General features: G+C 36.3%; 2 protein-coding genes across 2 annotated transcripts in view; both read left to right on the forward strand.

Annotated features, from left to right (window-relative positions):
* Window positions 1-438, forward strand: part of LOC121383766 (fucolectin-5-like) — a 29,207-nt gene extending 28,769 nt beyond the window's left edge. The window contains exon 4 of the mRNA XM_041514227.1: window positions 332-438. Coding sequence (XP_041370161.1) covers window positions 332-438 — 107 coding nt within the window. The remainder of the gene's footprint in view (window positions 1-331) is intronic.
* A 6,091-nt stretch (window positions 439-6,529) lies between these two features.
* On the forward strand, window positions 6,530-15,752 carry LOC121384566 (scavenger receptor class F member 2-like). Its single transcript, XM_041515413.1, has 7 exons — window positions 6,530-6,578; window positions 8,516-8,611; window positions 9,564-9,656; window positions 9,825-9,950; window positions 13,562-13,702; window positions 14,871-15,011; window positions 15,551-15,752. The coding sequence occupies exons 1-7, from the start codon at window positions 6,530-6,532 to the stop codon at window positions 15,706-15,708; spliced, it is 804 nt and encodes a 267-aa protein (XP_041371347.1). The 3' UTR covers window positions 15,709-15,752.
* The last annotated feature ends 1,182 nt before the right edge of the window (window positions 15,753-16,934 follow it).

Consider the following 16,934-nt stretch of genomic DNA (forward strand, 5'->3'; position numbering starts at 1 on the left):
GATACATGTTGAGTTCCCGGAGACGTTGGTCACGTGTTTGTATATTTGACACAATCATACAGATACGCCGTGCTAGGTTATATGGTATACTTCTTCTCGTATGACTCGGATGACAGGATGAGAAAGAAAGGTACTGTTTGCTATCAGTTGGTTTGTAAAATATATCAGTTTCTATTATGCGTCCACATTTGATTACTAAAGTGTCTAGAAAAGGAATTTTCTTTGCGTCTGTTTCCATAGTAAAGTTTATGTTACTATTCAGTGTGTTAAGTAATTCGTGAAATAATTCCAAACAGTGTATATATATATATCTATTGAATTTATTTTTAAGCATGTGTTGCTGGATATTGGGGTCCGTCTTGTAATAATTCTTGTAGCACGACATGTAGAGAAGTTTCATGTGGCAAACAGGATGGAAGATGTCAGTGTACGTATTGATTAGTGTTACATTATAATACAATTTATGTGTGTGCATGAGTGTCTATGTATGTTTGTATATGTGTATGAGTGCATGAGTATGTATGAATATGAATAATGTGTACATATATGTGCAGGCTACATATGTTTATACATATGTTATATGTATGTATCTATGAGTGTGTTATTGTATATATGTATACACCTATGCGTTTATGCATGGATGTGTATCTACATATGCATGTATGTGTGTATATATATATATATATATATATATATATATATATATATATATATATATATATATATATATAGAAGTGTGTATATATGTATGTATGTATGTATGTATGTATTTATGTACATGCATATATGTATGTATGTAGTGTGTATACTACCAAACCAAATCCCATACACGACAATGGTAACATATATGGCTAAAACTCCTACCTGCAGCGTATTAATCGACATAATTCCACAGATATAAATATTACCACCCTCCCCCTTAAAGTGAAACAGAAACAAATTAGGGTCAAACTTCTCATTTCTGAGATAATGGGTAGCGTCTATGACTACCCTAGTTCCGCACAAAATTCAAGTACTCTCTTTTACAGGTGTCTCATACATGTTTCAAGCACAAGGCTACTTGACACAGTGATACTAGATGCAATACAATTTCATAAATGTTTTGCCCAGAGGAATCTATTTTATTTTACAACCAACACACTCACATTTATCATCAATCACAGGACTTGTGTTCATGTCTCTATCAAACGTTCGGTGCACCTCGAACTTTAACCCAGCCCGAATTTATTCGGTTTGGTACTACCTCTATGCATATATGTATGCATTTATGTATGTATGCATCTATGTATATATCGATATTCTTAAAGTAGTAATAATAACAGCGTTTATCAGTGTGCTATTTTGCAAAGGAAATAAACAAAATCCTTGCGAGTATTTTAGCAGACTAATTTTATCAGATGAACTATATTGACATAGTTGTTAATGTACCTGTTTTTGCAATGTTTCGCAATGTATACATTTGATGTGTTATTCACCTTGTACTGTTGGATAATGTGGGTTATTTGGCAATATCACGTGTAACATTATATGTAACAGAGCGTCGTTTGCAGTTGATCCTGTGTTTTGTTTCTTTTCCAGCCTGTGCTGATCGGTACTGGGGTTCGACTTGTACGGAGAGATGTAACAACAATTGTGGAGGAACAACATGTGACAAACAAACAGGAAGTTGTCGTTGTATGTTTTGGCTAGATTAGGAAAATAGGAACATTTAATATAATATTTAGAAAATTCCATGGGGTTACATGATTAGTGTGTAAAACCAATTTATCGTTTCCACAGATCACTGGTTGACATAAATATCATATTCGAGAAACAAAACTTAATACAGCTTTTATATACATATGCATATATCATATACAATTACACAAGTACATTACGCCATGAATGGTCTATTACCCAATTTTGAAAATAGGACTAGTTGAACAAACTGTAGGGATGATTAATGTGACAAACAGAACGGGAGATATTTGTGCACGGATTATTCCTCGGATTATTGTTCTTTACAACCTGAAACTCAATCACATTTTGCACATTCCGTTTATACCCAAATAAGAAGAACGTTATGGTCTAGCCATTTTAGCTTATCACGAGAGACGTTTCACAACCACACCATTATTGTTACGGATATCGATAGCTAATCGCTCGCTCTATGTGCGGTCGGTGTGGGATCGATCCCCGACGGTGGGCCCATTGGGCTATTTCTCGTTCCAGCCAGTGCACCACGACTGGTATATCAAAGGCTGTGGTATGTACTACCCTGTGTGGGATGATGCATATATAAGATCCCTTGCTGCTACTCGAAAAGAGTAGCCCATGAACTAGCGACAGCGGGTTTCCTCTCTCAATATATGTGTGGTCATCAACCATATGTCTGATGCAATATAACCGTAAATAAAATGTGTTGAGTGCGTCATTAAATAACACATTTCTTTCTTTCCGATAGCTACTCATAATGGGCCGAATTTACAAAGCCTGCTTATGTCATACGTGCATACAACAACATACGTTTACGTCGTGATATGTTGTAACGCATCTATGTAATTTTATATTTAGATTGTATTGGCAAATATTGGGGTCCGTCTTGCACCAAGCCGTGTAGCGTACATTGTAGAGGATCATCCTGTGAAAAACAGACCGGAAAATGTCAGTGTACGTATTGGTTATTTTCACAGAAAATGCTGTGTATTAATATCTGATACAGAACATTGTGTACATCAGTTGTATTCATTACAGAATTCTGTCACAAGGCGTATGTATATGTGTGTATATGTATATTCGTGAATATCTGTGTATATGTCTATTTCCAGTGTATAAAAACCCATACTACAAAATAGTATTTTAGCAGACGACAGTGATTATATTGAATGTATTATATTGGCATACTCGTTAATTTACCTATTTATTCGATGTTTTGCAATGTATTCGTTTGTTTATTTGTTTGTTCACCATGTACTGTTGGATGATAGCCTGTTTTGCAGTATATACATATTGTTGTGTTTCCCTCCAGCCTGCGCTGAACGATATTGGGGTGTGCATTGCACACACAGCTGTAACAAGAATTGTGGAGAAACAACCTGTGACAAAGAAACTGGAAGTTGTACCTATATGTTTTGGCTACGTTTATGTGACTGTCTCATGAATACTGTTCACCTGAAATCTAAGATTGTTTCGGCTAAAAGCTTAGACTCCGATCGTGTTATAAATACTGTTATAAAGTGGAGGGTGGAGGGGGTGGGGGGTGTCAGAAATGAACATTAACTGAATATAGTATATTGGAATTTACCCGCTATTTTTTGGGCCTCCCTAAGCAGGTAATAGTGTGAGTACGTCTTGTCAAATTGCTAATCATCTGGCACAAAGACAAATATGAACATAATTCCCACCTGTCACAACACATTTCAAACATCCTGACAGTTCGGCAATACAATTCATTGTAACATTGTCCACTACACCTCATCTCATCTAACAACAGTACCGAACTCACCACCCACCTGATGCATTAATGTGTCCCTCTCCCAAATCGCACCTCTGTGTAATACACAAAGATTCTGCAAACTAACTTCAATCAATGTCATCACAGTTTTTCGAACAAATCAAAATGGCGCTTTGCTGAACTTTACTAGATGCTAAAATTAACACTGGTTCCGTGTGTGTTTTTGACGAGAGAAAATCCCAACAGAAACGATTTTGTGGCTCAAACTGAAGTTAGAATCACATTCACGGACAGCTCTCAACAAATACAAATATTTTCATCCACTATCTTTCTATCAATGGAGACATATATCTTGGAAGCCAACTGACAGTAAACCAAAGTACTGCAAACATCCTCTATTTGGCATGAAACAGACCTCATAAGACGTCAACGACATGGGTGTTCTGGATTCGTGCATTACAGACTAAACCCCCAACAATATCTTAAATCAGAATAGAATCGGGAAAACCAGTAGAAAGGTAGAGGAAACACCAATGACGCAAGGATATCTAAGTATCTACACGACTGACTGTCGCCTTAGTCTCTAATCCTCTATATCAGTAAATTTTTCAGTGGATTGCTTGTTTGTTTGTTATTCTGTTTTCCTAACAAATATCTAAAAGCAAATACATTAGACTGGGCTAATAAGCAAAACGTAGTACTAGCATAACAAATTAAAAATACAAATTTAAAATCAATTTTAAATCTCTTGGGCAAAATTAAAAACAAAGCAAACATTCATTATGTCCAGCGTTCAGAAAACAAAAGAACGATAACCACTATGTTACTTTTATATAAGGATATCCAAATTGACGTCATTCACGTTTAACGTCATGTCCATTAAAACGACAGCGTGTATGTCACAAAATTTCAGAATAAAAGTTTCGATATCAACGCCGTTAAAAACATGTTTAAGAAAAAATATGAAATACAAAGTATTTTTCTGAAATTACGAACCGTTTAACAAAGAATGGGCTCCGTGGTTTAATCTTTTCGATAATAATTAAAGGCCTTGCACACAATATACTTTAGCATAAATGTTCACATAAATATTATTTTACTGAATTACCTGTTTTGAGACAAGGAAAAAAGGCACTCATGGACAACAATCATTAACAATAACGGTGATGTTCTTCTCTTCTGCAGCATTATTGTGTTGCTCTATCTTTTTCTTCTGCTTCCTCTTGTCTTTCGCTCTTTTGTTTTTAAATCCCAGATCAGAAAAACACTTTGTCTGCATGTATATAAACTGTAGCTTTAATGTGGCATGTTATTGTGTAAGATGAATCAGGGCCCCAACGCTGACACTGTTATTGTGATCCGGGGTAATACATATTAAAATAGACAGCGTGTCAAATACTTGTCAACTGAATATCGAGAAATGGTTGATTGGAATTAAAGTTGCCTATACGGTTTAAAACAACATGCTGTATTAAGATTGAGATTATATGTTAAATAGATAATTACTCTCGTGTGTTTCAGTATAGTCAGTATCATATAATATATATATATATATATATATATATATATATATATATATACGTTCATTTTCGAAAACGCTTTATATCCACTTTTTTTCATTTTGCAATAATAATGTTGGGTTTCTTCTGGTCCAAAAGTGTTTTTCATTACATCTCCCACATATAGTTTGCATAACGTGTGACTTATATAATTGTGTGGCATGTTGTAATATATTCATTCAATTTATTTTAAGCATGTGTTGCTGAATATTGGGATCTGTCTTGCACTAAGCCGTGTAGCACGACATGTAGAGAATCTTCATGTGACAAACAGGATGGAAGATGTCAGTGTCCGTACTGATTATTGTTACAATTTATTTAGTACAGTATAAGTTGTAGAAGCATCAAAAGGGATCAATGTGTTTTATGTTTGTTTTTTGTATCTTCTGTGCTAGATGGGCTGAATTTATTAGGCTAGTAGTCACTTTTTAAAATTATGTTGACATTTTGTATGATATATTTTGTTTAAAAAAATACATTTATTTTATAGTTTTTGACATCCAGTGACCGGTGATTATAATATTGATGCGCTCCAGCAGTGTCGTTAAACAAAGCAAATGTTTTATTTTATATTTAAAATATTGTCTTTTTAGTTAAAATGGTTATGATGTGTATATTTATTTGACTATGACAGTTGTTTGTATTATGTTTATTGCTCCAGCATTACTTGGGGTGAAAGTAATGGTTGAAAATAAAAGATGGGGTATAATAGAATTTGACGCCGGGTGTAAGAGATTTGTGGTGGATTAAATAACCAGTAGGGTTAATTTGTCTTGCATGTAGGTGATAAAAAGTAAATCTGTCCCATTTTTAAGACACATTTAAATCGTATTGTGAAGTTATATACGTATTTCCTGCATCCAGTTATTCCCTCTTCATCTCCTCTGTCTCCTTGACTACGCGCTTGTCTTTTCTACATATGTAACTAATTACATACGGCCCTAACTAGAAATGTACTTACATCATCACAGCATAAATATTAATAACCTTGTTTGCTGTATTTGGGTGCTATTTTGAAAACTTACAATACTCCAATGAAAAGGAAATGAATCAATCAATCAATCGATGCTTAACGACACCCCAGAACAAACATACACATCAAGTATTGTATGTCAAGCAGAGCTATTATGACTGAAGTAAGAGGCTAACAGGTTTGGCATCAAGTGTGTATCCTCTAAACTAATTAATTAAAAAACACTTTGCAGACTATCTATATGTGTTTCTTTTCTTTTCCAGCCTGTACTGATGGACATTGGGGTTCGCACTGCATGAATAATTGTCCTAATAATTGTGGAGGAACTACCTGTGATAAAGAAACCGGAATGTGTCGTACGTATTGGTTATGTGTATTAGCCTCTGTGCTCCGAATACGATCCTAGCTTTTCCGAAAACGATTTGATTTGATTAATTGACAGATCATTAAACAACTGTATGGATTTGTTTCCAAATGTTTGCGACTCATTATCTCTTGAACACTTTCCTAGCTTGTGCTGATGGTTACTGGGGTCAGAATTGCGAATTTAATTGGGCCATTGCAATGAAGGTTCTTGTGATAAACATAACGAAAGTTGTCAGTGTCAGACTGGGTGGGCTCCACCGAGATGTACATAATGCAATAAGCACGATCTCCACCTCTTAACACCCCTTCCAAACCTTCTGACCGTACGGCAATATCGTGTATTGCCAAATTGTCTGCTGCACCTCATTTCACAACAATACCGAACTGACCACCCACCTGATCCATTAATGTGTCCCACTCCCAAATTGCACTTCAGGGCGGAATACACATTTTATGCAAACTAAATTCAACCATTTTCAGAACAATGTTTCGAGCAAGTCAAAATGGTGCCTTTCTGAACATTAGTAGAGGAAAAACTTCATAATGTACCACAGAAAACCCCAGCAGAAACTGTTTACGGCACTTTAACATTCACGAAACTCTGCCTCGTTACCTCCAACTTATTGAGTTGATCATGAAATCATTAAAGCTAAGAAAAGAATAATTTTAAAAAGTGGACGATATGACAGTTTAAACAAATCCTCAAAATATTTATGTCATGAACGTCTTGCTCTAAACAAACTACGCAAACACTACAAATATGTTCATCAACTATCTTTCTATCAAGGGAGAAATATATCTGGGAAGCCAACTGACAGCTTAGTGAACCAAAGTACTACAAACATCCTCTAACTGGCCTGAGAATTGTGTAGGGACACTTTATACCAACACAACTACAATTGTAAAAACGTTCCACCCGAATTAGTCCATGCCAAAAACATTAGAAACATATTAATAAAATCCAAGTAAATTGTCTAGAAATCAGGTCAAGGTCAGAAGCCCGGAATTTTTATTTACTTCCAAAAATACTGAAGCCAGTTAATACAGGGACAAATATTAACACACGATTTTCGGCATGAAGTTGACACCCCGGTCGCCAATCATTTCAATCTAGCTGACCATTCATTAGATGAGACTTTTGAAATAATTTCAATTGAACAAAGAAAATACCTCAAAAGACGTCAACGACAGAGGTGTTCTGGATTCGTACATTATAGATAAAGTCCCCAACAATATTTAAAATCAGAGTAGAATTGGGATATCCGTAGAAAGGTAGGGAAAACACGAAAGGCTAGGGGATATTTTAGTCTCTACACGACTGACTGCTGCCTTAGTTTGTAGCCCTCTAAATCAGTCAATTTCGCTGTGGTTTGTCTGTTTGTTTATTTGTTCTGACAAATTTCTAAAAACAAATAAATTATATTCGGCTAATAAGCAAAACATACTACTAGCCTAACTAATTAAAAGGACAAATTACCGGATATAGAGTTAAATTTGGAATATTACAAGAGCCAATTTAAAATGAATTTCGAATCCCTGAGGCAAAATTGGAAGAGACAAAATTGTGTCCAGCGTTAAAACAACAACAACAACAACAACAAAAACAAACAAACACCAAAAAAACACCAAAAAACACCCACACGTTAAGCACTAGCTTATTTTTACGAAAGGATATTCAAATTGACGTCATTCACGTTTGACGTCATTTCCATTCAAAAAGACACTGCCTCATGTATGCTTACGTCAATTGAATATCGAGTAATGGCTGACTGGAATTAAAGTTGCCTATACAGTCTAGAAAAACACATTGTATTACGCTTGAGATTATATGACAAAGATATAATAATTATCGTGCGTTTCGGTATAGTCACTACCATATACTAGGAATAAAAACAGAGGCTGGCATAATACAATTTGTATTCCTAATATATGATATTGACGATATCAAAACACATTCTGGTAGTAACCTATATAAACGTTGATGTTTGAAACGCTTTATATCCACTTTTTGTCATTTTGAAGAAAAAAAAAACTACTGTTAAAGTTAAAATAAAAAATAACTCTATCACCGAACAGTTTTAATACATCGTCATATTATTATATCTGCCATATAGAGTTTGCATAACGTGTGACTTATATAATTATGTGACATGTTGTAATGTGTACATTCAAATTATTTTTAAGCATGTGTTGCTGGATATTGGGGTCCGTCTTGCACTAAGCCATGTAGCACGACATGTAGAGAATCTTCATGTGACAAACAGGATGGAAGATGTCAATGTACGTATTGGTTATTGTTACAGTACAATAAAAACATTTTTAGTACAGTGTAAGTTGTAAAAGCATCACAAAGGATCGACGAGTGTGTTGTATCTTATGTGTGCTAGATGCGCTGAACTTATTAGATGAGTTATCAGTTTTTTTAAATTATGTTGACATTCTCTGTGATATATTTTGTTTAAAAAATATATTTATTTTAAAGTTTGTGACATCCAATGGCCGGCGATTATAATATTAATGTGCTCCAGTGGTGTCGTTAAACAAAGCAAATGTTTTATTTAATATTTAAAATTATGTCTGTTATAATTTAAATAGCTATGATGTGTATATTTGGTTGATTATGACAGTTGTTTTTAATCTGTTTGTTGCTCCACCATTACTGGGGAGGAAAGTAACAGTTGAAAATAAAAGATGGGGTATAACAGAATTCGACTTAGACCACGCTTGGTATAAGGGTGTTGTGGTAGATTATATAACCGATGGGATTAACTTATCTTACATGAAGGTGACACAATATAAATTTGTCCCATTTTAAGACACTTTCAAATCTTATTGTGAAGTTATATACATATTTCCTGCATCAATCTATTCCTTCTTCATCTCCTCTGCCTCTTTGCCTACCAGCTTGTCTTCCCAACATGTGTAATTAATTACATACGGCACTAAATAGAAACATACTTACATCCTTACAACATAATTAATAATACCATATTGTTTGCAGTATTTGTGTGTTATTTTGAATACTTATAAAATACCAATGAAAAGGGAATGAATGAATGAATGGATGTTTAACGACACCCCAGCACAAACATACACATCAAGTATTGTATGTCAAACAAACACAGTATGACTGACATAAGAGACTAATTGTTTTGGCATCAAGTGTGTATCCTTTAAACTACTTAATTGCAAAACAGTTTGCAGGCTATACATGTTTTCGTTTCTTTTCCAGCCTGTGCTGATGGACATTGGGGTTCAAACTGCACGAATAATTGTCCCACTAATTGTGGAGGAGCTACCTGTGATAAAGAAACGGGAAGTTGTCGTATGTATTGGTTACGCGCATGTACCTCTGTGCTATAAATACGATCCTAGCTTTTCCGAAAACTATCTGATTTGATTAGTTCGTTGAAATGCAGACAGATAATTAAACAATTGCCTGGATTTGTTTCCAAATGTCTGAGACTCAATATCTCTTGAACTCGTTTTGTAGCGTGTGCTGAAGGTTACTGGGGTCAGAATTGCGAATTTGGATGTGGCCAATGCAGTGAAGGTTCTTGTGACAAACATAATGGAACTTGTCAGTGTCAGACTGGATGGGCTCCACCGAGATGTACATGTAAGTATATGTTAGTGAATTTGTTTACTCGGGTTCATTAATCATATTTACTTTGACGCGATAGAGGTTTCATTGATCAATATAAATATTGTTTGAACAATAATTTGCGTTTAACTTTTGTCAACGTTAACCTACAGTACGTACTGTGCTTCGTTTTTCTCTAACATATATACTACTTTAAAAATCTCTGCTTCCTTAACATTAAGGGTATGTTACGTTTCTCTTTTCCAGATTGGATTTTAAAAATAACATTTCCATTAACTGACAATGTTGACATTTACTTGACTGTTTCCACATTTCAGAGGGTAGCGAATGTTACAAATAAACAGGAATGTTTATTTGTTCAATTTATAGTATCAGGTTTATCGAGAGGGAACTTGTGTCGATCACTGCTGACTACTGCCATTCCAAAGTCTGCAATCACGCGCTTGGGGTAGCGTCTCGTGCAATGTATTACAAGCTTTAGGGCGTTTGAGATTGGAAGTGACGTAGTTGCTAGCTGTCCATCCACGTGGGCCCATATGTGTTCAATAGGGTTCAAATCTGGGGACCTAGAGGGCCAAGGTAGACACTCAACAACTGTCACATGCACCGCAGGAAGAATGTGCTAGGATTCCACGTGCCCGGATTCAGAGACTCATTCAGTCTATGCCAAGGAGATGTTGCGCAGTGATTGCTGCTGCTGGTAGCCACACAAGGTACTGATTTCAGCGCCCGCGTGCTGTTTAGTGACGAAGTCCATAGCAAGAACATTGTCACATACTCATGTCAAATTTGACTTTGATACGACCATACATAACTAAATTATGCCACTTTGTATTAAAGAGATAATTCCATGAATATTTCGCCTATGCGTTTCTTTTTTGACAGAGCATATATGTGTGTATGCATTTTGATCACTGATCAATAATATATCTTTTTGAGGCAGAACTGTGACGACCTGTGTGTGTATTTGTGCGCGATGTATCTGTGTGTCCTGGGTGTGTGTGTCCCCACAGCACCCATCACCCATCAACATAAAGATTGTTCCCACGGTGCACGGGTTTCAGGTTACCACCCCCCAATAAAGTAAAAAAAAACACTACTCGGAAAAAAACTATCAAAAAAACAACAACAACAACTGGGTTTGCGTACAACAAAAAACAACACTTTGAAATAAACATCGGCTTTTATCGGTAAATATCGTCGAGTGCTTGCTTTTCAGAGACCAGCTGGAAAATATTTTTAAAATTATGTACTTTCTAGAGGTTTAATACAGGATCGTTTTGACTAAAACGGTAATATTAGTGCAACTTGCTTAAAACAGGGTACTTACAGCGGGGGGAAGGGTACTAACAGGACCGTGGCCGTACTATCGTTATAGTGGCGTGACAAGGGTGGGGGTGTATTAAACAGCGTTACGTACACACAATTTTGTTTTATCTTACACGTGTCATGCCATGACAACAATATATAGTGTATGTTTTTAGAGGTAAACAATTATAAATCAAGGTGAAATGCTATAATACACCAGCCATTTTAAAATGGTAGCAAGTGAAAAACCCGCGTTTTTTCCCCCCATCGTACAGCAATACGTCACTTTAATGACGTCATCGTAAAACACATGGGTATAAATAAACATTGCCACGTTGCTTTGTCTGTGTGTTGGGGGGGGGGGGGGTTGAAAATATCTCCGAGCGTTACGTAATATGCTGGGTATGTCTAGCGTCACAAAGGGCTGGGCGGGAAGGTCGGCCTTTGACAAAAATAGCGTTGACGTAGTAAGACAGAACGGCCCCATATATACTTCCACACAATGAGAGGGAGATGGTGGATGATTACCAATCTGGAAAGCAAACTGTAGTATCGCAACACGATGTCGCGGTGTCATGATTTTACTGTTGTACGGGCGTCTGCATCCAGCCGTTCTGAGTCGACGGATGACCGTCATCGGATGGATAGGCCTTTGATGTCCTATCGTTAATCATGGGGGTGGGGGGGAGGTGGGGGGTGGGAATCCGAACCCCCCGATGCCCCCTAGCATCACGCCCCTCATTTAATTATTGGAGTATAGCACGCATGTCGATCACAATTCTGAAAATGCAACCAATGTTGTTTTGAAATAAAACGGATAATTTCCAAGGGATTTGACAAGCATCGTTTTTTAGATTGCAGGATGTAACTGTAGCCCATCTTAAACTTGGGCTGTAAGATAACCTTTATTGTTACCCATGCCGTATTGGCACCACTCACATCCCACCTACTGTGTCGCCATCCACTGGGCCCCCAACCTCACCACCCCACCCCACCCCCCACCCATAAACTATAAAGATCGTGTCAACGGGCCAGTACCAAAAAAAAAATCCACTTTCACAGGGAAAAGTGGCTAAGCACCGGTAAATATTTGTAAATGCTTCCTCCCATAACAAGAATATGATAAATATTTAACTTAATATTTTAATACTTTCTAGTGTTTCTGATTTTATCACTGATCGTTTCCTACTAAAATGGTCATATTTATTGAAATGATTTGCTTATATCAGCATATATTTTTTTTGAACTAGTTATATACTTGATAAAGAAGGGAAACTCGCTGCCGCAGACTACCACTGCCAAAAAACAGCAATATATAGTGTGTATGTCTTTTTCATAGACAGGGCAGTATATAGTATTTTCTATGACCTTTGCTGTACCAGTCGTTGATCATTGGTATAGGAGTGGGGAACTAGTCCATGGAGAACGATCGATGCTACTAACCATAATATCTCAGGCAAATTTACATTCCGGCCGATGGCGATCACCAGTTTACCCATGCAACCATTGTTTTTGTAAGATGTCTATAACCCAAGGTTTTCGGACGCGTGTTACGTAGCCCAGTGTTAAACTTGGGCTGTAAAATAGCCTAGTGTTACCTAACCCAGGTACGATCAATCGGCCCAAATGTGTGAATTGGCGGGTTTCAAAACCTACTCTGTCCTGTTCACTTGGACAACGTAACTTCTACAAAAATAGAAGAACTTTAACTGTGCTCTGTCAAACACAAAACACACAACACAAGTCATAAAACCCAAAAGTTAAGCACCAACCATTTGTTTTCACAGTCACAGAGACGTCATGTCATACTTGCCATTGCTCTCACATACAAAAAGAACAGTTCATATCGCCGAAATAGGTATGTAATGGTATACACCACAAACTGCAATTTCGCATATATCACCCCCTGCATTTGTCTCTATGTGGCACAGGTCTCACCTGAAATATATTCTGGATGAGCATGCTTTTAGCACGTGCAATCCCACCAAGGGAACATAAATACACAACGTATGGCAACCTGCTCATTTCAGTTTTTGTTTTAATTCACTATTGATCTGGGTGGTGCTTCACTTTTGTACAGGTGTATATATCGCTCTTTGTGAAAGTTGAAACAAATATATTTTAATTACCGTAAGCATCCTTTACTAGAAACTCACAGTTGCATCTGATCTAGATACCACATACAGAAGATGCATTTAATAGCTTGTTTTGTGGTGTGTTTGCTTGTTGTTGGTTATTGTTTTTGTGTCAACTTGGGATAACTTGTTGGTGACATAGCATCCTAAAAACGCAAATATGTGTGTAACAATATTTTACAGTGTGTGACCAAGGCTATTATGGAACCAGCTGCAGTGAGACATGCGGTCACTGCGTAAATGGTAACACAGCATGTCACAACGTGACTGGGCGTTGTTCTGGTGGTTGCAGTGCTGGATGGAGAGACGATACGTGTAAAAGAGGTTAGTTTAAGTCAAAATTATCTTTATATATAAGTTTATGTATCGATGCCTTCAGGTAAAATACTGTTAAAATAAGAACATATTCAAGTATCTAAGTATAAATCTGACGCCAAAAATTAAGTGAAATCTACTACTACTGTTTACTTGACAAGCTGGTCAGTGTGTGTACCAATTGCGTGCAGACTACCCTGAAACGTTGGCGTTTTTTCCATGTGTAAATCGATGTTCTGATTTCTTACAACGTGATGTGTTCCCACTTCGCTTTGAGTTTGCCCTTTTTTTCGTGAAATTTGCAGTGCCGTAAACAAACTTTCAAGTAGATACACTTTCACTCAGCTCTTTGCGTCGCCTTTGTTTACTTACACTTTTGAATCAGTTGCAGTATGTAACCTTGGGCCTACAATTTTAATATGGCAAATATACATAAAGTAATGAGTGTGAAATAGTACAAGTATTGTCCCTATACTTCTTATCCAATTCCATATTCAGTAGGGGTTTTGTTGTTGTGTTTTGTTTATTTTGTTGTTGTTGCTGTTGTTGTTTTGTATGTTGTTGTTTTGTTGTTGTTGTTTTTTCTTTGTTGTTTTTTAGGGGTTGTTTGTTTTTTGGGGGGTTCTGCGTAGGTTGTTTTTTGGGGTGTTTTTATATATATATATATATACCCAGATACGTATCGGCAATCTGGGAATTAACTGTGCACAGTAACAGCTCAAATATACAGGCACTTGGCTGGGAGATTTGTTTAAAAAAAACATTTGGCAATGGCGATTTTCCCACGAGTTACCTGTTCTCCAGAAACGGTAATTGTCTGTGACGGGAATGTTTCCTGCCAATGACATTTGACGGTATACTATTGAGAATAGCCGTTATTGATAAACAAACAGTTTCATAATTTGACACGTCAATGATTACCTTTTATTGTGATTTGATCAACACATCTTTCTTTTAAAATAATAACTGGCTCATTGATGTCATAATTCACGTTCTTCCCTTAGTTAACTGGTCCTGGTTACATAATGACATATCAGATTTGCATATATACCCTGCCATTAAATTTGCATACCTTTATTACACAGGTTAATACACGAAAATGTCCAATGGGTTTAAGAAATGGATATAGGTGCAAGACACATATTCTAATACAACTATATTGACATATAGTTTACAGCATGCGAAGATGGTTATTATGGTGATCAATGCAATCACAGTTGTGGTCACTGTTTAAATGGCAACACAGCATGTAACAAAGTGACAGGATTTTGTCATGATGGGTGCGGTGCTGGATGGAAAGGAGATACCTGCAAGATAGGTGTGTTTAACTTTTTAAATTATGTACCAGAAATGTACACACCTACGTAATTCCCCCGTGTATCTCTCCGTCTTTCTTCCTCGCCTCTATATTTCACCCCTCTAGTTTAGTTTTGTAGAATATTATTAATAATATACATTATGTAAAAACAATATTATATTTAAAAAGGAAATCATTGTGCTGGAATTATGTCCTTCAATACATGTCTATGTTTGTTTAGAGTCCTAATAACATAAATAATGTTGAATTAAATGTATTATCCATTGAACATATTTCTGAAGGGAAAACAGTCTGTAAAGTTGCAGGGTGGTAAGATAAGTATAACGTCAAATATATATTGATGATGTGTCTTGTAAAATGTTTACACCTTAACCTGTTGTTTTTCAAAGTTTGTTATGTACATAATTTAAATTATTACGTCATCATTCATCAACGTGATCCTGTTGTATGTTTGGGTATATTTGTTGCCATTGGTTTTATATAGTGCTAACATATTTCGTTTCTTTAATTTTTTCTATCGAAATTATGTTTTTGAACAGAATGCAGCAATGGAACGCATGGAAAAAACTGCAAGCAAACATGTAGTAATTGCAAGGGGTCAAACTGTGATCGTTTTAATGGCACATGTTTTGATGGATGTATTGCTGGGTATGCCAACCCAGATACTGGATGTGTAGAGAAATGTATGTATATGTAATTTTCGTACCTTATAGACAGTTGGTATAAAATGTTCAAAGTTGATTTTAAAAACTACTACCAGATATATGTCATATAGTATTGTGTTTTGTTTTGCTTTGTTTTTTTGTAGTTTTTTTTTGCTGTTGGTGGTGGTAGTGGGGAGGGGGGGGGGGGGGGGGTTGTTGTTGGTTTTGTTGTATTGCGTTTGTGTGTTTGTTTTTTGTTGGGAATATTTGTTTCTAGGTTGGTGGTGGAAGAAGGTTCAGCTGGGGTTTTTTTAAAGTGTTTTAATTATTTCGTTGTGGTAATGTTCGTTATTTCTTTGTTTGTATGTTTTGAGGATTGGGGGAGGGATCTTTTGTTCCTGTTTTTGTAAGTGTTTAGGTTAATAGTTGAACGAGATCATTGGCTATTGGATTGGATTTGGTAATTCTGATATCTAGTCATCATAGGATTCCCGCAACATGTTTTCCTAATGGAGCAAGGGATATGCACTTTCCCCACAGACAGGAAAGAACATACCATGACCTTGAGACCAGTTGTGGTGCACTGGTTGGAAAGAGAAAAGAAACAACCAGTTGAATGCAAACACCGAGGTTGTTCGATTCTGCGACGCAGGTATCTCAAGCGAGCACTCAACCAACTGAGCTAAATCTCACCCCCCAATTATTATAAAAACATTTTTATTAATAATATTTGAACAGACTGCATTTGAAAAGTGAAACATTTAATTCCCTTGTGGATGTTGTTTTTCTGTAGTTTTTAGTTGTCGTGGGTGGAGGATGGGGTGGGGATGGGGGCATGGCGAGTAACATTATGTATTGAATGATATGTTTAATGTGGAAACAACTATTGGTTTTGAAGGCTGTGCATTCTGGGTCAAGTGTTTGTACTCATTGGAACTCTATTGCATGTAGGTATCCGTGTAGGTACAATAACCGTGGCTATAACTTAACTGGGCATGGAGAAAATGGCTATTAAACATCTGTGCACGAATGAAAAAGTAAGATGTAAAATCAATTGAGGTAACCCAGTAAATGAATGAATGGGTGGATTAATGAATATTTATCGACACCCCAGCACAAAACCTACATCGGCTATTGGGTATAAAACTATGGTAATTCAAAACATGAAGTGATACAACAATTAGAAAACACAGTGCAAAGAACTGTGTAAAAATACAAATACCACAGATCGATCAAATTAAAATTTAGAGTAAAATTCGGGATGGCATCGAAATGATTC

This window comes from Gigantopelta aegis, chromosome 1 (genome assembly GCF_016097555.1).
Source record: "Gigantopelta aegis isolate Gae_Host chromosome 1, Gae_host_genome, whole genome shotgun sequence".
Lineage (NCBI taxonomy): Eukaryota > Metazoa > Mollusca > Gastropoda > Neomphalida > Peltospiridae > Gigantopelta > Gigantopelta aegis.